Here is a 26,202-nt window from a genome sequence, read left to right as displayed (position 1 = left end):
CGAACTGCTCCACAAATCCATCGTTTTAGCAAACGTTTTTTGAGCGCCTATTAGGCCAACGCACAGTGCTGAGAACGCAAGAGATAAAAGGGCCCTGTCGCTGCCCCCAGGAAGCTCACAGTGTGGTAGGGAGACTGTGAGGTTACACCAGAGTAACTAGGGGTGGTCAGTATACAGTCCCGGGGAAGCAGAGGAGAAGCCGAACCTGATATATTTCCTTGTTGCCTCCGGAAGACTTCATAAAGGAGATATAGGGCCGACTAGAAAAGGTCTACAAATGGTATAGAGTTTACTAATATGTCTCCTGCTCTCTCCACCTCCTCCTGGGAAAAAATAAAGGAGGGGGAGCCCTATTCCTAGTTTTGCTGTGCAGTGGTCTAGGACGACAGGGGTTCTTTGTCATCTTTAGCCCTAGAATAATGGCCTCAGTTGTCAGGAGTTTTGCATCAATTATAGGGTAATGGACATTTTGTGTAGCCCGTGTGCTTTAGATCTGTTAAGATACCTGTGGGTCAGAGGGAGTCGGTACTTCCAACTTAAGTAAGGATCTTTCTAGTTCTCTGTTCATTGTTGGATCCAAAGGGCCTGGCCACAATAGGCGCTTTGCCCTAATACAGTGACCCAGCATACCTTTCTTCCTTTAGTTCCACCTTAGAAAATGATGCCTTAATTCCCAAGTCCCAGTAAGTGAACCTGGGCAGGGACTTCAGTTGACTTCCTCCAGGACTGATCGTAATTAACTTTGACCAGAAACCCTAATAATGATCCCACTATACCTTAATTTTATATATATTTCCTTACTTATGTATACCTTAGTATACTTTAACTCCAGAACCACACTGATGAATTTTGAATCTCATTTCCAATTTGTATTGTCATCCAGTTTACTGTGAACTAGTCAAAGAACCATAACAGCTATCCAGTAAGATAGCCAATGGAAATAAATGAATGGGTTTTTATTTATGGCAAAGAGTCTTTTGTTCTACATCCTTGGGTCTCATCTGGTGAATGAAGCGTCCAGAGTTTAATTCTTCTGGGAAGGGAAAGAATTCAGAAAATTCTTCAGCTAGAAGGCTGTCAGAAAGATGGATTGCCAAAGCCAACCATCTCCTGTACCATGTGGATCTCTGCAAGCAGAGCCTCATCTTTCAATTTCAGCTGCAAGAGAGGAAGAAAGAAAGTGGACACATGTCATAGCTGATATACTTATGTGGAGACCCCTAATTTGTGGGGCCACAGCTAAAGAACATAGTTCCTTGGAGTGGTATTGGCTATATTTCCTATTTCATATAACTTCTATTAAAAGACCTCAGAACATTGTGCTGGTTACATGGATAGGTTTACTTTAAGAAAATTCATCTGAACATTCACAATTTACATTTTTTATACAATAACTTTATAAAGTTGATTTTTAAAACATTCATGTTATCACCCAATATATCTTGATTAATAAATACTATCCTTATTTGGGAAATGATGGAAAGGAATCAAAGACATTAGACCTGAATTCAATTTTAGAATCTAGATGGGTAATAGAGATATCTAGTTGCCTACTAAATACCCTGTCCCTCCTTTAAACTAAAAAAAAAAAAAAAAAAAAAAATCATTTCTTTGCAATGTAGCAATGCAGCCAACTAAAAAGCCATATTTCATGAATCCCTTGCAACTAGGGGTAATCTTAAGACCACGTGGCCAATGAAATGCAAGTTATAATCATTGCTCATTAAAGGGAGGTGAAATAGCTAGCATGACTTTTTGTCCTTTCCCTTCTTTTGTTTTTATTGTGCCTGAAACATGGGTATGATGGCTGGAGCTACAATGGCTGATAGAGTTTGGGTCTCTGATGACATTGTGGAGCTGTTGTACCAGCCCTGGACTCTTCAGTTGATGAGAAAAATAAAACTCCTAATTTGTTTAAGCCACTGTCTTTTCAAGTCAAATTACTTAAAACTCATAACTGATAGAACAGACCAGGGGTTGGCAAACCACTGCTCAAGAGCCAAATCCAGCACTCTATTTTTGTAAGCAAAGTTTTATTTGAAACAACTATACTCATTTGTTTTTTGTATTATCTATGGCTGCTTTTTTACTGCAAGGGCAGAGTGTAGTAGTTGCGATCAAGACCATTTCACCCACAAAGCCAAAAATATTTCCGTTTTTCCCTTTGCAGAAAAAGTTTGTTGACTCCTGGACTAGACCACCATCTTTATTTTACACATAAGGAAAATGAGGCCCAGAGGTTAACAAAGTTAAGTTGATGTCAAAACTAGGAGCATAAGTCAGGTCTAACTACTGACTCCCAGACCATCTGACTTTCTATTAAGTTGTATTCTCTATCAAGATGTATAAAAAACATCCCCCATGGTACTATGTGGGTTGTTATTCCAAACTCAGCAGCCCCATGATAATTGCATAATGGCAAGAAAAGCCTCTAGAAAATTATTCACATCATGATGTGCTTGTGAAGTCCTGAATTAAGCAAATAACCTTCCAGTATCCCAACCTGGAACAGTGTAGAAAAACAGCGGAGGCATCTGTATCATACCTTCATTGTGTACTTGTAGGCTTGCTCAGCTTCCAATTGACGTCCAGCCTGAAAAAAAGAGCAGCTGGTGATGATGATATAAACATTATGGTAGGAAAGTACATTGCCGCAAACGTTTCTACCTAAAGCAGAAGATTCCAAACCTTAGTTAAGAAACTAAATTCAAAGGTGAAGCAGGAAAATGAAATGTGGTAGGGAAAAGCATATATATATCCCTCCTTGATTTCAAAAAGCTTAAAAATAACCTGGCCTCTTTTTGCTTCTCAGGATTGAAGCCATTCTGTTAATAACAGCTAACACTCATGGTACTTTCTTTGTAGTTTCATTTTTTTAATTGTTTTACATTGTTTTAAGTGCTTTTCATACTTTCATTCTTAGTCCTCAAGACAACCCTAGGAGATACCTGTTTATAATTCCCAGTTCATAGATAGAAAAACCTAGGCACAGAAAGGATAAATATCTTGCGAGGGTTATGAAACTAATAAGGGGAGGAGCCAGGTTTTAAAACAATGCAGTCTGGCACCCAAGTCTTTTTGCCTTTATCTTGTCCCTATGTATTAGAAAAAGCAGATAATGGACTTTCTTTCATGTAGATCTGGATATGAGATGAGACCATTACTACTCCTAGTTACTCCTTGCATGAAGGAGTTCAATGAAAATAATATGAATTTACTATTCTATTTCACAAGTTTGTGCATAACAAATTAGAGTATGCAGAGTCACTTGGGAAAGCTTAAATACATAAATATGAGAACCACAAAATGTTCAAACTAGAAGGGAACTTAAGAGAATATCTAGTTCAATTTCCTGATCAGTGCTAGTCCATGGTAAATTTTTACTAGTTCACAAAAGTTTCATTACCCAAAAGACTTTCCTATAGTATCTACACTTTGAAGTTTTCACACCTGAAGTTCACTGAATTCCAGGGCCATTTTCCAGCACATCTTTCTTTCCTGTCACTATTACCTTTTACTCCTACCTTAGGAAGGCAGAGGCCCAAGTGACGTGAGGATCCAGAATAGCCAAAATAATTTTGAAAAAGAATGATAAATTTTTTTTGCTATTATGGAAAATGCTGCAGTAAACATTCATATATGCGTCTTCTGGTATTTTTCTAAGGAAGGTACCTAAATATAAAGTTGCTAAGTTGTACACATGAATGTGACCACATAGTGCCATATGTACCGCAAAGTAGTTATACCAATTTGCATTCACTAGCAAATATAAAAATCCTTATAAATGTTGGTAATGTCAGAATATTTTTTGCCAACCTGATGGGTGTGAATTTGTCACAGTATTTTAAGCTGCATTTTCATCATTACTAATGAGGTAGAACTTTTCCTACATTTATTGACATTTACAATACCCACTTAAGCAAATTGTATATTTCAATCAGATTGATTGTAGGGTTTTTTCTAAGTAGCTATTTATATAATCTGGATACTAATTAATCCTTTCTTAGTCATAAATGTTGCAAGTATTTATAACACAGTCCTTAAGCTTTCAGTGTCTTTTGTTATACATGAGTTTCTAATTTTAAAGTTGTTAATTGATTGACATTTTATTTTTGCTTTGTGCTATTACATTCACAAGAAACCTTGTATACTCTGAGGGCATAGAACTGTTCTCTATATTTTCTTCTAAACAGTTTAAAGTTTTAAGATTTAAGTCTTTAACATGGAAGTTCTGCACCCTTTCCCACACTCACTGCCTTATGCATCTCTTCCATCTGGCTGTTCCTGAGTTATAACTTTTTGTAGTAAACCGGTCATCTAATATGTTAAAAAAAGATTTAGGTCTTTAAACCAGTTGAAATTGTGTGTGTGTCTGGTGTTATGAGGTAAGGAACTAATTTTTTTTTCGTAGGGATAGCCAGTTACTCTACCACTATTTATTAAATAGTCCATATGTTCCTCACTTGTGTGTGTGTGGGGGGGCGCTATACAGTCTTTAAAAAATAGCTTTATTAGGTATAATTTACATACCACAAATTCACTAATTTTAAGGTTCAGTTGTGCAAGCATCACCAGAGTCTAGTTTTATAAGATTTCTGTTACTCCCCAAAAGTTCCTTCATGTCTGTTTGTAGTCAATCCCCATTCTCACCTTCTGCCCTAGGGAACAAACTGATCTATTTTTGTCTCATAGTTTTCTTAACTTCATGTAAATGGAATTATATAATATGTACTCTTCTGTGCCTTGCTTTTCACTTAGCATAATTTTTTTTGAGGCTCATCTATATTGTTGCATAAATCAGATTTTCATTTTTATTGCTGAGTAGTATTCCATTTGTGGTAATATCACACATTTTGTTTATCCATTCACTGACAGACTTTCAGAACGTTCCCAGTCTTTGACTCTTATTACATTCTGCAATGAAATGGGGAAATGTTTGTGTGGACATATGTTTTCACTTTTCTTGACTAGATACCAAGAAGTGAAATGGCTAGGATGTATAGTAAGTACAGGTTAACTTTTTTAAGGTCTGCCAAACTGTTTTCCAAAGTGGTTGTACTAATCTGCAACCCTGCCAGCAACAGGTGAGGGTTCCAGTTTCTCTACATCCTTGTCAATACTTGGTATTGTCAGTCTTTTTGATTTAAGCTGTTCTAGTGAGTGTGCACTGTGGTGTTAATTTGCATTATCTTAAGGAATTATCTTTTAAATTTTTTGGCTTAATTCCAGATTAAAGAAAAGTTGCAAGAATAGTTCTGTTTCTCTACACACACACACACACACACACACACACACACACACACACACACGTATATATTTTAACTTTTCCTGAACCACTTGAGAGTAAATTGGACACCTGATACAATTTGACTTCAGTAAGTGTTTTCTAAAATTAAGGACATTCTCTTACATAACCACAGTACAATGTTCAAAATCGAGACTAGTAAAAATACAATACTATTATCTATCTATAGACCTCATTCTGATTTTTCTGAATATCCCATGTCTTTTACAACAAAAGAAAATCTAGGATCATGCCTTACATTCAGTATTCATGTTTTCAGTTTCTTTTAGTCTGGAACAATTCTTAAGATTTTATGTTTCACGACATCAGCATTTCAGAAGAGTATACGAGAGTTATTTTGTAAGGTATTCCACAATTTTTACCTGATTTGTCTTCATGTCAGGTTAGAATTTTTGGCAGGAATACCACAAAAATGATATGTTCTCAGTGCATCTTATCAAGAGACACATGGTATTTATCCCAATACTGGTGATGGTAACTTTGATCTTTTGTTTAGTTTGTTATTGGCCAGGTTTTTTCTACTATAACATTACTCTGTTCCCCTTTGCAATTAATAAATATCTGTAGGGATATACTTTGATTCTATGTAAATATCTTCCTACTCCTTAAACATTCAGCCATAGTTTCAGCATACATTGGATGACTGCTCCCCGAATTAATTATAATTATGGTGGTTTACAAATGGTGATTTTCTAATTCCATGATTCCTTATACATTTAACAGTTGGCCTTCTACTGTAAGCTTTCCTCATCTACGATTATTTGTTTAATTATATCACTGTGGGCTCATAGTTTCTCATTTGTAATCCTTAACTATAATTATTTATTTTGATGCTCAAATTGTCCCAGGTAGGGCCGGTAGGGCCCCCCCTCTTTAAGCTAGTTCCTTTGTCTTTTGTTTTCCCTTGTGTGTTTTGGATATCTCAGTCTTTCTTTGAGTACTTTTTATTTTGTTCAGCAAAATATTCCAGACTCATATTGTATTTCCCTGTCCCAATTCTAAAATCAGCCATTTTCCAAGGAGCCTCTGATTCCTTTATTTCCTTTAAATTGGACAAATGCCCTACTTCTTTTTCATGAATTTAGAAATGAAGTCCTTAGCACTAGGTGTACTCATGCCCCTACCACTTTATATAATATATGTTTTACATATATATATATGTATATGTACATATACATATATGTAAAATCTATCAAATCATGAGCTCATATCGAAATCTCCAATTCAATTCACCACAACGTCATTTCATCTTCCCTGTTTCCATGTTTATAACTTCTCTGATAGTGAGAAACTTTGCTCCCAGTATCTATAATTACTTATTTGGTAAATCATAGAATACTTAGTAACTTTATAACTGCTAACTCGTGACTCTGAAAAAAAGACTACTAACTAGAGTCCAATATTTGTACAGAGGTTTTAAGTATCTTGAGTTAGTTCTCTTTTTCATACCTTCAGTGTTATTGTTTTTCTTTGTTTATGATATGAATTATATGATCTCATTTCTTGTTGCTTTTCTTTTAAAAATATATGAAACATTAATATGGTACCAAAAGCCAGATCTGTACAAAAAAAAGAACAATTATAGAGTGTTACCCTTTCACTCCCTCCCTTCCTCAGACACTATGCCTGCCCATGTCCTATAGGACCCACTCTAGATAATTTTTGATTTTTCCTTCCTGTACTTTTATTTTACATAAATGAATAAATCTGCATGTAATTTTTTCCTTATTTCTTATACAAAAGGTGGTATATTATATAAAACCTTGCACTAATGTGAACTTTAGGATTAAGTTCACATATTAAGTTCCTCAAAAACTGTGATTTTTATTAAAATTTAATTCAAATTGAATATTTGGGGGAAATTTTCATCTTTATGTATTGAAACTTCCTGTCCTTGAACATGGTATCTCTATCAGATCTTCTTATATGCCTGTTAATAAAGTTTTATAATTTTATCTAACAACTCTTGACTGTGACTTTTTAAAATTAGACTTTCAAGTTGGTATTCCTGATGATTTCTGATTTTGATGATATTTTTTATATTAATCTTTTATCCAGCAACCTTACTGATCCTACTTCTGAGTTAATACTTATTTAATAGACAATACATATATATCATTAAAAAATCCTTATCTACTCTGTTCCCCAATGCCTTCCCCCACCACTAACCATCATTACTTATTTTCGTCTACCCTTTAAGTTTTGAAACTTTTTTATATCTTTCAGTTTGTTTGTATATTTGCTTGGTTCCTTCCTAATCTTTTTCCTCCTTTTTCTTTTCTGTGTGTATGTGTGTTATTGCCTTGGTGGAACTTCCAGTATAGTGTTGAGTAGAAATGATGATGATGATAGCAGGTATCCTTGTCTTGTTCCTGACTCCAAAGAAATTTTATATAATAGCATAGATTTTAGAAGATACATTTTCAGATTTTAAAAAAGCTAGTTTGCTTGACTTTCAGAAGTCATGAGTGAGTTGAATTTTAGACAGAAATTTCCTGAAGTACAGCCTCTATTTTGTTGTAGTATTCATGATCTGTGCCTTCTCTTTTTAAAGTCTTAATCAGTTATGCAAGAGGTTTGTCTATTTACTAATCTTACCAAAGAAAAAGGCAGTTTATGATTCTGTTAATCCTCTCTATCATGTCCTTGTTTTCTTTACTTAAAAAACTGTTTATTAAATAAACATACATATTTTTTACTTTTCAATTACAGTTGACATTCAATTATTTTCTTTTAGTTTCAGGTGTATAGCATAGTAGCTACACACTTATATAATCTGCAAAGTGATCACCTTGATAAGTCTAGTATCCACCAGGCAACAGACATGTTTATTACAATATTATTGACTATATTCCCAATGCTATACTTAACATTCTGTGACTATTTTGTAACTACCAATTTGTACTTAATACCTTCACCTTTTTCACCCAGCCCACTAACCTCCCTTCCATCTGGCAACCATCAGTTTGTTCTCTGTATCTATGAGTCTGTTTCATTTGTTTTGTTTGTTAATTTATTTTGTTCTTTGGATCCCGCATATAAGTGATATCATATGGTATTTGTCTTTCTCTGACTTATTTCACTTAGCATAATACCCTCTAGGCCCATCCATGTTGTCACAAATGGTAAGATTTAATTCTTTTTTATGGATAATATTTTATTGTATATATGTACCACCGCTTCTTTATTACAATCTCCCACAATACCCCCCATCTAATTTCCCATCTATTATCAAGGATAAGCACCCTCAGACAGCAGTTCAACAGGAAGGAATGATTCAAAAAGACTAGTAGAGCATCTCCTTCACTGGTATTTGACTTTGTCTATATTCTGATATAATAGCACTTCCATTTAAAAATTTTATTATTTTTTTGAAATGAAAACTAATAAAAAAGGAACTGAGGAATAAGATCATTAAATGTAACTAAATAAATTTTAAAGATAAATAAATACCATGTATTTCCTAATTAGTATCAGGTAACTATCTAAACTATCCCAAATTCTAGTCTCAAAGAAAAACTCAGAGGCAATTACGAAGAAGATGCTTTATAGTATCAGTTCCATTTTTAAAACAATGAGATCTTTTGGGAAAATCACTGCAGTCTATCAGAGATATCTATTGGTTATTTGTTGGTAATCCATTTATATCTGTACCTTTATAGCCTACTTTGCCTTTATTTTATAATTGGAGTCTTACATAGCTTTTCTAGGCCATATGTAACTTACAAAAGGGGAAATGAGAGGGTATATATCTAGCTCCAGTATTTTTTTTGTAGATCCAGAGCATAATTGGAATGACTATGTAAGGATCACTCACCATTGTCTCAGGCTTGAGCTCCTAAATGCAGGAAGAGGCACTCAGGAGAGCAAAAGGAGAACCACTCACCACCCCCAAGTCTAATCTGCCATCGGACTGCACTGTCGGTCACCACCCTTGCACAGCTCTCCATTCAGTGTTCATAACCCCAACTCTAGGCCAGGCTCTGATGCCTACATCCTCCTTCATCTTGAGGCAGGGCACGCATTGGACTGGGCTTGGTCAGCGCCACCTAGGCTGGCCTGTAGAGTAGCTCAAAGGTGCTGCAGGGAGCCCGCCCCACCCAGAACCCCAGATGGCAGTTTGCTCTGGCCCACCTGACTCCTGTGTACCCATGACCACCAAGCCCAAATGGCTCACTCCCACTTTTAGAATTTTCTTTTCAGACAAACACACCTGAGTAAATGATTTTAGAGCACATTCCAAGTCAAGGCTTCCCAGACTCAGCCCCTCCTTCATCATTTATATAACGACAAAATCTGAGTATCATCAAACCTCAAATATCATACATTAATGGCCATCCTGCTATCTCTTGCTTTCTTGGTTCCTTACCTTTTGCCCTAAAAGGGCATTGTGTAAGGATAGTAAACACTCACTTTCAGGCTGACCAGAGCCAGATATGCCCATACTTCAGCATTGTAATTGCTCAATGCATTGGCTTCAGAGAGAGCATCCTCTGCCTCAGTGATCTCCTCCAGCTTGACAAAAAAGAAGACATGTGAGTTAAGTCAATTTTGTTTTCACTTAAGTCAGCTGGAGTCAGCTTAGCTGTAAACACTACTTCCAAATAACACTGGTCCTGTACATGACCATACCAACATCTTTCAACTTTTTGTTTTTTAGTAGAACTTTTTCTTCAAAAAAATTCTTACATGGTGGCCCAATATATGAACCAGCTAAAAGTAGAACTGCTCTGATTAAAAAGCCAGGTGGGGGAATCTGGAATCCTCTCTGCTAGGCTCTCAACTTATACCCCTCTCTTTGTCTTTCCCTCTACAGCAGTCCCAAATGCAGCCATGAACCATCAAGCTTCAGATGGCACACTGTTGTGCATCCTTTAGTTATTTCCCCATATGCAATGGCTGTCAGATACATTTGTGGTTTTTTCCTTTACATTGTGAATTCCTTTCTTAGGGTTAAAGTCCTATGCGCCTGTCAAAATATTGTTGTTCAGAAAGCTTTCTTTCCCCTAAAGTTAGTTAACAGCACAATCTTGAGCAATTAATACAATAGTCAAAGATCTAGGGTGCTTCCTGAACTCTGGTTACATGGATATCATAGCTACTTTCTAAAACTGAGTTTGCTTTGTTAAATCTTCCAAAAGACCACCAAGGAAAAAAATAAGGCACTCTTCTCCAATAAAGCAGCTCTCCATTTTTTTCTATTTTAGAAAATAATGGATTTCTAGGCTCAACAATATAAAGAATGACTTTTCAGCAATGCCCATACCTTGGCCTACACTTTATTTTTTTTTAGGCGAGGTAACCCTTGGTTGACCTCACAGATTGCAAGGACCTTGTCAATTTACAATCCTTTATTTATTTTTTTTATTTTTTATGCCTAAAGCCCTGGTCTTCCTAGGTGGTCTCCCATCTAAGTACTAACCAGAACTGACCCTGCTTAGCTTCTGAGATCAGACAGGATTGGGCTTGTTCAGGGTAGCATGGCCATAGAACGTGGTCTACATTTTAAATGTCTCTGAGATATTGATTCATTATCCTTAGCAAATCAGCCTGTATTTGCTAAGTAATTAATGTGTCAAGAAGTATTCTAGATACTGGGAATAAAAAGGTAAAATACAACTCCTGCCCTCAAAGAGTTCACTGACAGATATGTTTTTAGAAAAAAGGAAAAATAAAACTCACACATATAAATAGTTCCAATACAGAATAAACATTTCTATAATAAAAGCATATATATGATCTAATGGAGAGTAAAGGAAAATAATAATAATTCTACCCTGAGATTGGAGGACGGCCTCTGAGAAGAAACGTTGCTAAAGTAAATCTTGAAAGATAAACAGGAATTTGTTAGCTGCACAAGGTTAAGAAAGGAAGTCTAAATAAAAGGAATATTATATACAAAGGCATGGAGGCATAAGATAGCATGGCATGCTCAGGAATCTCAAGTATGCCTGTGTGACTGAAGAAAAGAAAGGGAGAAAAGGGAAAATAAGGGAAGTGATAAGACTAAAGAGTTCAGCAGAGACCAGATCATACATATTAATTTAAAGGAATTTGAATTTTATTCTGAAACAAGGGGTAGCCATTGAAGGATTTAAGTAGGAGAGTTAACATGGTATTTGCTTATGTATAAGTGATCATACGTCTCAATTGGCCTGGACAGTCTCTGCGTCCCAGTGTAATTATTAATAACACCCTTTTCATTCTTAGAAGTGTCTTGGTTTGTATGATGAATTACATGATCACCTTATTTATGCATCGAAACCTGGGAGCACCGTGTAGTCATCAAAACTCATATTTTAAAGTATTTGGTGATATGAGAAGATACCAATGCTATATAGTTAAGTAGACAAAAGATTACAAAGCAGTAAATACATTATTTACAATTTTATATATTAAAATTGCTTTCATATATATATGAAAAAAGACTGGAGAAAAATGTATTCAATGTTAACAGTGATTATTACTGAGTGACGGGATTATGAATACATTTATGTCTTCTTCATATTCTGTATCTTCCAAATTTTCTATAATAAACATATATTACCTTTATGGTTAAAAAACAGCAATGAGGAAGAGGAGACAAGAAATGTAGACAGCTCTTTTGGTTAAAGGGTAACAATCAGGAAGGTTGTTGTTGTTATCACTGTTGCTTAATAAGAGGGGGAAAGTGTGGGGAAAGCTGACTGAAAAGGAAAGGTTAAAAATTTAAATCAAAGAGAAAGAAAAAATTAAGAAAGTAAGGTATTAGGAGAAAAGGAGAGGGTTGGAATCAACAATATGTGTAAAATATTAGAAAAGAACAGCAGGATGCATGCCTCTTTCAAAGATTAGAACAGAGGAGGGAAGGGTGACTAGAGAGTTTTTATGGGTGATAAAGCATAAGGTCTACCAGAAGCTGTAGCAGCAACTCCTGAATACAGAAGGGCCACAGAGCTTAATAAATATCAATCAATTTCTTTAATTTATTTAGGTTAATCTTGATATCCCAGGTCACATTTTTCTTATAGATAACATCATAAAATTATGAGCGTATGTACCAAAAATCATGAAATTTTTAATTTTATAGCTTCCTGGTTCAAATTTTTGCAGGATTTTAAAAATTAAATTTATTGGGGTAACATTGGTTAATAAAATTATATAGGTTTAAAGTGTACAGTTCAATAATACATTATATGTACATTGCATTGTGTGTTCACCACCCAAAGTGAAATCTCCTGTGGGGTTTTTAAAGAATGTTTTATTTTTCTAGTTCAGATTGACCTTCAGTTTACTAAACAACATTGAAGAGCAACTTTTCATTAGAGAAGACTTCCCTGATTACCATCCTACTGTCATTAGAAACTCTCAGGGTACTTGAAAGATCAAGGAATCAAGGTCAGCTATATACATGGACTTAGTCTCAAGCCCTTATTCTCTTACCCGATAACAGGCAATTCCTAGTCCTAGCCACGTAAGGCATGAAGGTGATCTCTTACAGGCTTGCAGGTAGGTTTTCTTTGCCTTTTCATACTGCAAAAAAAGTACCACTAAGCCATTGTTCTTTTGGAATCTTCGAACACTGCATTACTAGAATAATCATGGTGTTTCTTCAACTGCACTCCAGACAAATCTAAGTTAAATGAGTCCTTGAGTTATATGTTTCTTTTAAACCTAATTTTTTTGGAGTTTTAGGTTCACAGCAAAATTGAGAAGAAATTACAGAGATTTCCTGTATGAGTACTCCCTGCCCCCACCCATGTATAGCCTCTCTCACTATCAACATCCCCCACCAGAGTGGTACTTTTGTTAGAACTGATGAACCTACATTGATACTTCATCATTACTCAAAGTCCATAATTTACCTTAGGGTTCACTCTTGGTGTACATTCCATGGGTTTAGACAAATGTATAATGACACGTATTCCTCATTAGAGTATTTCCCTGCCCTAAAAATTTCCTGTACTCCAAAAAAAAAAAAAAAAAATTCCCTGTACTCTGTCTATTCATCACTCCCCTTCGCCAACCCCTGGAAACCACTGATCTCTTTACTATCACCACAGTTTTTCCTTTTATGGACTGTCATACAGTTGGAATCATGAAGAATGTAGCCCTCTCAGATTGGCATCTTTCACTTAGTAACATGCATTTAAGCTTCCTTTGTGTTTTTTTCATGATTTGAGAGCTTTATTTCCTTTTAGCTTTAAGGAATATTCTATTGTCTGGATATATTACAGGTCATCCATCCACCTACTGAAGGAAATCCTTGTTGCTTCCAAGTTTTGGTCATTACGAAAAAAGCTATTTTAAACATCCGCGTGCAAGTTTTTGTGTGGATATAAGTTTTCAGCTCTTTGGGTAAATATTAAGGAGCACACTCACTGCATAGTATGGTATGAATATTTTTAGTTTTGTAAGAAATTGTCAAACTGTCATCTAAAGCAGCTGTACCATTTTGCATTCCCAAGAGCAATGAATGAGAGCTCCTGCTGCTCCACATCCTTTTCAGGATTTGAGGGTGTCAGTGTTCTAGATTTTGACCAGATTGTAGTGTGTAGTGATATCTCGTCATTGTTTTAATTTGCATTTCCCTGATGACATATGATGTGGAGCATCATTTCATACATTTATTTGCTATTTGTATATCTTCTTCGCCAAAGTATCTGTTAAGGTCTTTGGCCTATTTTAAAATCAAATTGTTTTCTTTTTATTGAGTTTTTTAAAGAGTTCTTTGCGTATTTTAGATACTAGTCCTTTTAGGTGTGACTTTTGCAAATATTTTCACCCAATTTGTGGCTTGGCTTCTCATTCTTTTCACATTGTCTTTTGCAGAGCATAAGTTTTCCATGTCAATGAAATCTAACTTATAAATTTTTTCTTTCCTGTGTGATGCCTTTGGTGGTATGTCTAAAAAGTCATCATTATACTCAATGCCATATAGGTTTTCTTCTATATTATCTTCTAGAAGTTTTATAGTTTTGCATTTTACATTCAGTTCTATGATCCCTTTTGAGTTTATTTTTAAAGGTGTCTGGATTTACTCTTTTGCGTATGGATATCCAGTTGTTCTACCACCATTTATTAAAAGTATTTTCTTTGCTCCATTGTATTTCTTTTGCTCCTTGTCAAAGATTAGTTGACTATATTTATATGGATTTATTTCTGAGCTCTCTATTTTGTTCCATGACCTATTTGCCTATTCTTTCAATGATACCACACTGTCTTGATTATTGTTAATTTTATAGTTAAGTCTTGTAGCAGTAGGGAGTCAGTCCTCTACCTTTGCTCTTCTTTTTTAATATTATGTTGGCTATTATGGTCTTGGATTGTATTTTATGTCTATTTTCAGGGAGCTGTTGAAAGAAAGCTGGTGAGAGAAGGATAGACCAAATTAGAGGGCAGATTTTGATGTGAACGCAGTTCCAAAGACATTTATAGTCTTTTTAAGAGGTGAGGCAAGGAGTTACATTGAAAGTTCTGGGTGACCACAATGATTATCTGAATTCCACCTAGACTCTATGAATTGATCACCTTTTTTACTTAAAAGTGACATGTGGTAGGATGACAGATATAGAATCTCTGAACTAAGGGGTATATTTGATAGAACCTCTTTCTGAGAGTCTGTTCCCTTGTTATAAAAGGTCTTAGAAGTTCTCAGCAGTACAGGAGACATTTATAAAAATTCACACACAAAAAAAAAGTTCTAAAAGAATTATTCCTCAAGGGACCACTCTTGTCTTATATCTCCAGCGTGAGAGATGAAACTATAGCTGAGCCTCGGCAAATGGGCTATGAACTCATTGCCTGGTGACTGCAAAAGTTAGCAGCTCTGTGAAGATGCAGACTGCGATAACATCAAAAAGAAAAACTTTTTCTTATCTACTTTACTGTAATGAGATAGTGATTTTTCTCTTTCAAGCCTATGTGAGCTTTCCTACTTAAATTATAAGGCATTGTAACTTCTTGTTGCTGCTGTTTTATTTTTAAATAGAAAGAAAATTGGGTGTTCTGTGGGGAGAAATAGAATGAAGTCAAATCAAAAGCATGAGTCAAAAGGCCTTTGGGAAAATGCTGATAATTGTTGAAGTTGGATGATTGGTTCATTCTACTATTCTGTTTACTTTATATTCTCTGAAAGTTTCCATAAGAGAAAGCTTCTTTTAGGAGGCTTTGGTGTGTTTCCTAAAATAAGGAAAGGAATTGTGGAAGGGTCAGGTCAGAGTGCTCTGTGGGATGCCATCAGCCTCAGCTGAATTAAATGTAATCCTTTGTGCTGCGGAGGAAGTTTGGAGAATTTTGAAGCCCATAACACTTTCCATTAGTTAAGGCAAGCTAAGAATATTTCTACTTCTGCTGATAAAAGAAAAATAGCTAACATAATAGCTAAAATAAAATTTATTGAGTTCTTAATAACTTTTTAGTAATATGATGGTTAAAACCACAGACTCTAATATGAGACTACCTGGATTTATATCCTGCTTCTATTAATTACTGGTTATCTGATGTTGGGCAAGTCACTTTATCTTTGCATATACAAATATCATGATCATATTACTACTTCTAGTCTACATGAATGTCAATGCTTGACTGTAATCAGGTCCCAGACCATAACCTGATTTCCATGGTTACACCCCGTTCTCTATCTCTCACCTCTTTCTCTTCCAGATAGATGTGCCCCAGTCGCAGGAAGATGAAGTGCATCTCAGAAGCATCTACTACAAAACTAATGGTTCGCTCATAGCATGCCTTGGCCTCAGCATGATTTCCACTCAGAAAGTAGAGATGGCCCTTCACACCCCAAACGTTAGGGTTCTGAGAAAGTGAAGAACAAGTAGTACGTGGGATGAGGTGGTGTTTAAAAGTACATTAATGATCTTTGTTTAACACTTAAACGTAAATGTTAAAATCACCTGCTTTCTTTTTCTAATAGCACTCAGTTAGAAACAGGGCCATTCAGTTTCCCTCTCATTTCTTTCCTGCATTCTTCAAAGCTGTTTTGTCTTTGGGATAAGTATTAATAAAGACATTCAAGTATAGCCAGATAGTGTTCACAATAAGAAAAACAGAAGCCCAGAAAACTTGAAATAGATAAGCTATCTATTAAAGAGCTGTCCTTATCCTTCTCTCTGCCCTTAGCAAAACTCAGAAGTGCTTAAGAAGAAAAAAAAGGAAGGAAATAGGTATATGACCTAACTGACAGCTAATGATTACCATCTCTGGTAACCAGAAATCTACCTGTGATATGGCATAACCACCTTTAAGAAAGTCTGCTCACTCCTTCTCCAAATTAAACCCAAGAGGCTCTAGCAAAAGTTATTACCAGGTAGTCCATCTGGGCTGCTTGTTGAAGGTATGCCTCTGCCTTGGCAAAGTCCTTCTTGAGGAGGTATGTCTGGGCCAGTACCAAATAATACTCACAGCTGGGGCCTCCTTGAGGGCATAATAGCTCATGTGCAAGCACCCTGTGCACATACTGCAAGGAAAAATCAGATTATAAGGAACATGTAAATGACCTCATTATGTTAGTTCTATAGCTATCATGGTTGAAGATTCTATCTCTGATCATAAACAATAAGTAACATATTATAGAGTGAAATGATTATGAACTTCAAAAGGTTAGAGGTGAATTATAAACACTGAGTATATCATGGTTACATTACCAACTATTACTTAGTCACCAAATGTAGATGTTCCCAAGTGAATACAGTTTTGCACAATTCGGGTCTTGCTGGTCAACATATTAGATGGGTTTTAGCCTGTATTTGTTACGCAGGAGATAAAGGCACTTACATTTACACAGAAGGTAACATTTTCAGGCAGCCATAATTACAAGGAAACTTACAGTGAGCAAAAACCTCCCTTTCTAAAATTCTAGACTCCAGATGGAAACAGTGTATTTATTTGTGACATACTCTCAAATATTTGTTTTTTTCACTAGAGTCACAGGTACTTGCTAAGCAGAGGGGGAAACCCTTCTTTTCCCTCTGTTCCCATCTCAGCTTATATGGTAGAAACTTCCACTAAAATTTATATCTTCTTAGGAAAATGCTGAGGGGAGGCTCTGTAGCTGTTCCCTCTACCTGCATTCTGGCTTTGACATGGAGGGATAGTGACTTATTTAATCAGGAAGACAGAGAGCCCATTTTTCTATTGGGAAAGGTTTGATGTGGCCCACTTCCACCCGGTTCATAATTTTTGCCCTCTCTTGAACTTGGCCACCCTCAAGTGAAACATGCACAGTGCAGGATTGGGGCCAATTCTCTTGGCTCCTGGATCTTGCTCTCTCTCCTACTGCTTGTTTCATGAATCTACTTCTGTTTCCCATGTGGTAGGTAGACCTTGTAGAATACTCTTCTCTGGGAGGAGGCTACAATTCTCCAGATGTGCTACCTGTGACAGCATATGTTAAGTTAAATCTAGGACCAGTCACATCTCCAGCCCAGTTTTACCAATAAAAAAATTTAATATTTTTATCCTGAAAGGAAAAAAGGGTATAATTAGGTTCCTGTGAAACCCCAACACTCGCATGAGTTCCCATAATAAAGTGACATCAGGCTGCATATAAATTAGAGTCTTCATTTGCTCTGCCGGTATTCTACAGGGAGCAGACTTGCAGTGAGGTCTTCTGAGGCTCCCTGCAGAAAGTGGTTCACGCTTGGATATTCATCCCATTAGGCTTACCATGTGCTCTCAAAAGCATATTTGATTTCTCTACCATACATATTTAAGCTTGAAAATATACCATTATGAATAGAATAAGTAGTTCATTAAAACCTTTCCATCTATTCGTACTTTTCCAAATATTCTGACCTGCACAGCATTGAACTTCATCAAGAACCGTATGGTTTCCATGAAAATGGTGGTAGGAATTTGGGAAACAACATAAGAAGTGGGATGCAGAAAAGTCGATGAATCTTGACATTTTGATGCTTCTGAAAATATATTAAAAGAACAGATGATTAGATGTTAAAGAAAAAAATGTATGAACCTCAGACACACTAATGTAGCAAGATTATTCTAATATATATGAGAGAGATTATAATCTGGAAAGCAATAGATTGCTCTATAGCAATGGTCCCCAAAGAGGAGATCTTAAAAGTTCTCAAGGTTATTCAACTAATGGTTCCAAATGCAAGTCACGACCAAATGAATGGGTTTTTAAAAGTATTCAGATCTTCCTGAATGTGAAACATAATCTATAGATATTCTAAAAATGAATCATTAGAAAATCATAGGTCAACAGCTGGCTACTTTTCTGAGTTAAATATACTTGTTTATTGAAAGAGTTGTACTACTGAGTTTGGATTTCAGAGCCTAGCCTCATATGAAGGCAGTTAGGCAAAATGATAGATAAACTAATCAACGTTCAAATGTGTTAAGATCACTGATTTGGTATTCATAGGAGTTTTCATCCTGTCTAGTTTGTTTATGCCCTCTTTCATTTGAAAATCTTTATTCCTGATTACCTCTTTTTGCTGTTATCTCCTTGTCATGTAGGTTGGATGGTTTTTGCTCTACCGGATCCTGAGATTGTACAGACAAAATGGGTTCTTGTGAATCAGACTGCAGTTTGGAGGATGCTTCAAGAAATCCATCTAGAATGGATAACGGAGTTCCTGGTCCTAAATAGGTTAAATTTTAATGAGAAAAAAAAAACCTTCCTACATTGAATATTGAAAAGTTATTACAGAAAATAAAATATAATCAATTTTCAAAACATATTCCAGAACTACTACGTGGACAGTCTTATTTTGCAGACTTTTTACATTTCTGTATAACTTAAAGAGTACAAGCTAAACTGATAACAGTTCCCATCACTATAACCCCTAGTCCAACCCTGCTGCTAGCCCAAAGCATGATAGTATAATTTGCTAGACCTAGAATCTCAAAAATCAAGATGAGAAGATTAATATATTTTTATATGATATTAAAACCTCTGAAAGACAAGAATTCTAATCATCTCAGTGTTTAATAATAATAATAATAATAAATAATAACATAAGTAGCCATAGTTGAGCATGACTATATGCCAAGTATTGTACAAAGAACTTTAATGTATAATTTATTGTTCACATAATGAGATTTTATTTATTATGCTCCTTTAAACCATGTGAATCACAGAGAAATTAAATAATTTGCTGAAGCTCTTAAACGTATCATGCTGCCTCTCAAGCAAACAAATGTTTGACAAATAAAAATAAAAGGTAATGCCAGGCAAGAAATGAGCAGCGCCAGCTGGATATGAATCAGAAGAGGTCACTCAGCTAGAGCAAAAGATGTGGCTTTGAAAAATAGGTAGAAATTGGAGAGAGAGAGGCATACAAGGCTGTGTGCATGCTGTTGGCAAAAGGATGGAAGTAGTGAGGTAATTTATTTTATTGGGTATTGAAGATTGCATTGAGAAAATTAAGAGAAAGGTAGGTTGGGGCTACATTGTATTGATATTTGAATGCTAGGATTTTTCTTCTAGAGGCAAAAGAATAGGGTTAAAATGAAGAATATTGAGCAGAAAAATTAGATGATGAAAGTGGTATTTTATGAAGATTACTCTAACAGTACTATGTAGCAAGGAGAAGAAAAGTATGGATGGAGACAAACAGATCTGTAATAAGGCTGGTGCAACAGTCTGGATATTTGGTAAGGGGAGTAGTGGAAATCTAAAGGAAAGATGCAAGGAACATTTTGAAAGAGAAACAACTGGTCTTGGGAATTAAACCTGATATAGGTATGGGGGAAACTCAAGCAAGAAAGGAAGAAGAAACAGGAATAACTTTGAGATCATGAGCTTGGATGTCTACTATAGTGATGGAAAGTCAATTTGGGAGATAAGGAGTTGAGTTTACTAGTAGAATAATCCAGATGCTGGGTTCTGGAGGGTTGTCTGGGTTAAAGACAGATACTTAAGAGTTATCAGTAGTGAAATGGAAACTATGAGGGTAAGCGAACCCTTAAAAAGCAAAACTGTTAAGTGAGAATTGATTATATCTAATGACAGTGACAAGAAAGAGAAGCAAACAAGGGAAACCCAAACAGTTCAAGATGGTAATCCAAGATGTATTTCAGGAAGGAGAGTGGTTAAATCCTGCAGACTGATCATTGAGTAAGTGAGGATCTTAATATTTAGAAATTGTTAATATTCAGCTTTTCTGAGGTATAATTTATATATTAAAAAGTGTTTGCTTTTAAGTACATAATTCAATGAATTTTAACAAATATATACATTTAGGTAATTATTACTACAATCAATGTACAAAAGATTTCTAGTGCCCTGAGGAGCTCTCTTCTTCTCTTTGTAGTTAGTCCCCAACTTCCAGCTGAAGGCAACCACTGATTTGCTTTCTCTCAATATAGTTTTGCCTTTTCTAGAATTTAATTTAAATGGAATCATGCAGTATTATACCCTTTTGCATCTGGCTTATTCATTTAGCATAATGTTTTTTGAGATTCATCCATGTTGTGCATATCAGTATTTTGTTTCTTTTTATTCCTGAGTGGTTTTTGATTGTACAGTTACATGAAAATTTATTAACCATTCAACAAGTGACTGGGTTGTTTCCAGTTTTTGTCTACCTTAAATAAATCTGTTGTGAACATTTGCATACAAATCTTTGCAAGGATGTATGTTTCCATTCTCTTGGGTCAATGCTTATGAGTGAAATTGCTGGCACGCACATGTTTAACTTTATTTTAAAACTGCCTGTTTTTCCAATTGGTTGTACCATTTGGCATTCCCACCAGAAATGCAAATTCTCTAAAATTCGAAAACCTGAATAACAATAGTAGAAGCTTCAAACTTGCAATCATATGAATGAGGAAATTTTTGGAGAAGTCTTTTCCTGGTATGCCCAGAACAACTCAAAACTCCACCTATTCATTCATTTAACAAATATTTGCTGCGTAACTATTATGTGCTTGGTACTATTCATAAGGCTGGTAATTTTCCCAATAGCCATTCATCATCTCTATTCCCCAGTCGTACCTGCTGGGGCTTCTGCCTTAGTTGCTGTTGTAGAGGAGCCATCAGTGACTCCCCAAGGGCCTAAACTGGATTCTACATTCCCTCCTTCTTCAACATTCTCTATAGTACCCATACTCTTCTGCTTTGTTACTTGTGCCTGAAGCGCTCGTGCCTGAAGCTGTTTGAAGCCTTCATGAAATGCCATTTCCATTCGAATATCGTTGTTTTGAATTTCATAGTACAAACCTGAAAGAAAGATGCTGAAATAAATGTGACTGATTTCCCATCATCATTTACTGAAGAATTGCAACATGTCTCACATTTTTACCAAAGTTTAAGAACTACATGAAGGGCCATTGAAGAGAGGAAAGAGAAAGAGAGAATCTTATAATAAGAGAATCTTATAATTCAGATCACAGGAAAATACCATACCAAGCAAAGTCCAGGCTACAACATTACTTGGTTCCAAGCAAGTAGCATCCTCAAAGAAAATTTCTGCCTGCTCGTAGTTCTCCATCAGGACAGCCAGGACACCACACAGCAACAAGCTGAGAAGACACCACCAACATGATTAACAACATGGTTACATGTCACAGTGATGAAATCAAGACAACTTCATATAGAAGTTTATTTGCTTCTACTCATTCCCCATCTCCCTTCACCCATACCTGTGGATATGATTCTGGTTGAGGGAAAGGGCCTTCCGAAAACACTCCTGTGCTTTAATGTTGTCCTCAGTTAGAAGGCAAAAGGCACCATAGTCCAGCCAGTGTTCCAGGTTCTGGGGCTCACGGACTATCCTCTACCATGTGAAACATTGGGAGGACCAATGTTATTGTAACACCATGTCATATATTTATGCATGTAACATCACACAGAAGCACTCCATAAATACTAAAAGCTCTATGAAAGCAAACACTTTGACTTCTTTTTTGCCTGCCATTGAATTCTGAATACCTAGCACAGTCAATGTTCTGGCTTACCATAAAGTCAATAATTATTTGACTTTAATAATCTAAATTGATATAATAATAATAATTTAAATTGAAATAATCTAAAGGTTCATTTTATGGTTCATTTTAATGATTCATATATAATCATTTCTGTCATAGTCTAGAGATGGCAAGTATAAGTTTATTTACGAGTCTCTAAAACCGGCACCTCATAATGAGTGAAAAGTGCAAAATATTGCTAAAGAAATTAAAGATGACATAACTAAATGGAAACACCCCCCATGTTCATGGATTGAAAGTTAATACGTTAAGATGTCAATACTACCCAAAGCAATTTATAGATTCAGTGCAATCACTATCAAAATCCCAATGATTCTTGATCCCGTCTGATCTCAGAAGCTAAGCAGGGTCTGGCCTGATTAGTAGTTGGATGGGAGACCACCTAGGAAGATTAGGTGCTATAGGCATAAAAAATAAAAAATAAGGGATTGTAAGCTGACAAGGTCCTTGCAATCTGTGAGGTCAACCAAGGGTTGCCTCACTTAAAAAAAAATCCCTATGTTTTGCAGAATTAGAAAAATCCATCATAAAATTCATATAGAATGTCAAGAAAATCTGAATAGCCAAAACGATCTTTAAAAAGACTCACACTTCTTGATTTCATAACTTACAAAGCTACAGTAATCAGTGTTGCACTGGTATAAAGACAGATAGATATAGACCGAAGGAATAGAATAGAGAGCCCAGAAGTAAACCTTTGCACATATGGTCAAATGAGTTTTGACAAAAGTGCCAAGACCATTCAATAAGGAAAGGACAGTTTTTTCAATGAACGGTGCTAGGAAAACTGGATATCCACGTGTAAAAGAATGATGTTGGGTCCTTACCTGATACTATATACAAAAAAGTAACTCAAAGTGGATCGAAGACCTAACTAACCGCAGGACCTAAAACTATAAAGCTCAGAAGAAAACATAGGACAATAGCTTCATGACATTGGACTTGGCAATGATTTCTTAGCTATGACACCAAAGGTACAGTCCACAAAAAAAAAAAAAAAATAGACACATTGGACTTAATAAAAATGAAAGACTTTTGTACATCTAAAGAAATTATCAAGAGAGACTGGCCAAGATGGTGTAGAAGATAGATATTGTGTAATCCTCCTCTCATGACTACATTAAAATTATAATGAAACTATAAAGCAACCATCACTGAGAGCTGCCTGAGGTCTGGCTGAACAGAAGTCATACAACCGGAGCCATACATAACAGGTCACCTTGGGGCTGGTAGGAGGGGCGGAGACATAAAACATGTGTGGCTGTGAAGAACTAGGAGGGCTATCTTGGCTGCAGAGCCTCCTCCCCTCCCTGAGGAACCACACTGGGCTCTCCAGCCCAGAGTTCCAGTGCTAGGAAGAGAAGTTCACATAACTTCTGGCTGTGAAAACCAGCAGAGATTGTGGCTGAGTGACACAGGGCTGTGGGAATTGCAGACATTCCTATTAAAGGGCTCACACCCAAACTTACTCACTGACAGATTCACTCACTCTGGAGCTCCAGCAGCTGCTAGAGGAGTGCCAGGGGCATATGAGTGACACTGAGTCGTCGGGCTTCAGGGTAAGGGCTGGAGGGGCATCGTTCTCCCAGACAGAAGTGTTAGCAGTATCCATTATTCCTTGGTTGGGCCTTCCATCCTCCCACCATGTGGATACAGGCAGCCACCATATCTGAGTCTCCATCAACCTGGATAACACAGGTTGCTCTGTCCAGGTGATTCCTTGTGACTCCGCCTCTCTCAACTTGTGAGCCCACATAAACTGCCTCCAGTGGTTTACTCCATATAAATGGCTTATCTTGGCTCATGCTGTAAACTTTCCCAAAATCTCTCAAAGGCTCACAAAACTCAAAGGAGTAGCATCTGGCCTTGGTGTACATTGTACCTCTTGCTGAACAGCCTCAAGCCCCGTACTAGCAGCAGCCAGCCTCAGTTTCTGACTTGGCTTCTTCAGGCACCTAGAAGCCCAGCACAGGTGGCAGCCATCTGAGGATTGCTTGGTGACTATTACCAGGTGGTCCCAGAAGTGTACAGGATGCAGGTGACTTTGGCCTATAGCTAGGCTGCTCCTAGAAAGCTCTTGGCTTGGCATACCCAGACGCCTGCTTCAATCAGTGATGGAGCCAGAGTACCACCCAGGCCTGCATCTGAGGAGGACACGCCCGAGGGGCAGACTGGGAAGGCACCAGAGCTGTGCTAAAGTAAATCCTGCTCTGTGGGGTCGGCCCCTCACCAGCCAGTCCTTACAACCAATTGGCTTAAGAGTCAGTCCCTCCCACCGAAGTGCAAATAGCAACAAAGGCTCAACTATATCAGGGAGGCACACACGACCTACACAAGGGACATATCTTGAGCATCTTGCTGGGCCCCACAAGACATCTACTATATAAAACCACTCTACTAAGATCAAGAGAATTAGGAGCCCTGCCTAATAGACAGAAACAAACACAAGGAGACAGCCAAAATGAGGAGACAGAGAAACATGTCCTACACGAAAGAACAGAACGAAGCTCCAGAAAAAGAGCTAAACAAAGTGGAGATAAGCGATCTACCAGAAGCTGAGTTCAAAATACTGGTTATAAGGATGCTCAATGTACTTAGGGCAAGAGTAGATGAACTCAGGAAGAACTTTAACAAAGAGATAGAAAACATAAAAATGGAGATGGAAAACATAAAAGGGAACCAGTCAGAAATGAAGAATACAATATCTGAGATGAAGAGTACATTAGAGGGAGTCAACAGTTTGGATGAAGCAGAGGACTAAATCAATGATTTACAGGATGGGGTTGTAGAGGACACCCAATCATAACAGCAACAAGAAAAAAAGAATCTTAAAAAAATGAAAATAGCTTAAGGGGTCTCTGGGATAACATCAAGCACAACAAAATTTGCATCGTAGGGGTACCAGAAGGAGAACTAAGACTTTCAGTTGATTTCTCAACAGAACAGGCCAGAAGGGCTTGGCACAAAAATTTTAATGTGATGAAAACCCAGGACCTACAGCCAAGATTACTTTATCCAGCAAAGATATCATTTAGAATTGAAGGACAGACAAAGAGCGAAGAAGAAAGAAGAAAGAAGAAAGAAGAAAGAAGAAAGAAAGAAAGAAAGAAAGAAAGAAGAAGAAGAAGAAGAAGAAGAAGAAGAAGAAGAAGAAGAAGAAGAAGAAGAAAGAAAAAGAAGAAGAAAGAAAAAGAAGAAGAAGAAGAAGAAGAAGAAGAAGAAGAAGAAGAAGAAGAAGAAGAAGAAGAAGAAGAAGAAGAAAATATATATATATATCAATAATATGAATAAAGACTGGCAATAACTACATATTTATCAACAAGTACTTCAAATGAAAAAGAATCAGAAGAAAGGGTAGCTGAATGAATAAGAAAACAAGACCCTTACATAGACGCTGCCTACAAGAGACTCACTTCATATTAAAAGACACACGCAGACTGAAAGGGATAAAAAAAAGATATTTCAAGATGGAACTGGAGGGTATTGTGCTGAATAGAATAAGTCAGATAGAGAAAGATAAATGCCATATGATTTCACATACATGTGGAATCTAAAGAACAAAACAAACAAAATAAAACAAATAAACTCATAGATGCAGACAACATTTTGAGGGTTATTAGATGGGAGTGAGACTGGAGGGTACGCTAAAAAGGGGGAAGGGATTAAATAAGTACAAAACGGTAGTTACAAAATAGTCATGGAAATATAAAGTATATCATAAGGAATATAGTTAATAATATCGTAACAATTATGTATGGTGTCAGATGGTTACTAGATTTATTGGGGTGATCACCTTGTGAGTTATATAGATGGCTGATCACTACGTTGTACACCTGAAACTAATAAATATTGTATGCCAACTATAATTGAAAAATAAAAAATATTATTTAAAAAACTATCAACGAAATAAAAATGTTTCTCATAGTTGTTTGGGGATAAATGGGAGA

General features: G+C 36.4%; 1 protein-coding gene across 1 annotated transcript in view; it reads right to left on the bottom strand.

The window, feature by feature from the left end:
* Positions 1 to 935: 935 nt before the first annotated feature.
* CFAP70 (cilia and flagella associated protein 70) overlaps positions 936 to 26,202 on the bottom strand; it is a 76,873-nt gene continuing 51,606 nt past the window's right edge. The window contains 11 exon segments of the mRNA XM_016156921.2: positions 936 to 1,158; positions 2,546 to 2,593; positions 9,719 to 9,820; positions 12,728 to 12,817; positions 15,935 to 16,096; positions 16,605 to 16,757; positions 18,095 to 18,216; positions 18,751 to 18,906; positions 21,264 to 21,488; positions 21,675 to 21,790; positions 21,911 to 22,044. Coding sequence (XP_016012407.1) covers positions 1,078 to 1,158; positions 2,546 to 2,593; positions 9,719 to 9,820; positions 12,728 to 12,817; positions 15,935 to 16,096; positions 16,605 to 16,757; positions 18,095 to 18,216; positions 18,751 to 18,906; positions 21,264 to 21,488; positions 21,675 to 21,790; positions 21,911 to 22,044 — 1,389 coding nt within the window. The 3' untranslated portion in view covers positions 936 to 1,077.

Source organism: Rousettus aegyptiacus, unplaced genomic scaffold (genome assembly GCF_014176215.1).
Source record: "Rousettus aegyptiacus isolate mRouAeg1 unplaced genomic scaffold, mRouAeg1.p scaffold_m13_p_6, whole genome shotgun sequence".
Classification (NCBI taxonomy): Eukaryota; Metazoa; Chordata; class Mammalia; order Chiroptera; family Pteropodidae; genus Rousettus; species Rousettus aegyptiacus.
The sequence above is the reverse complement of the archived record's forward strand: the minus strand, read 5'-3'. Positions and strand labels throughout refer to the sequence as shown.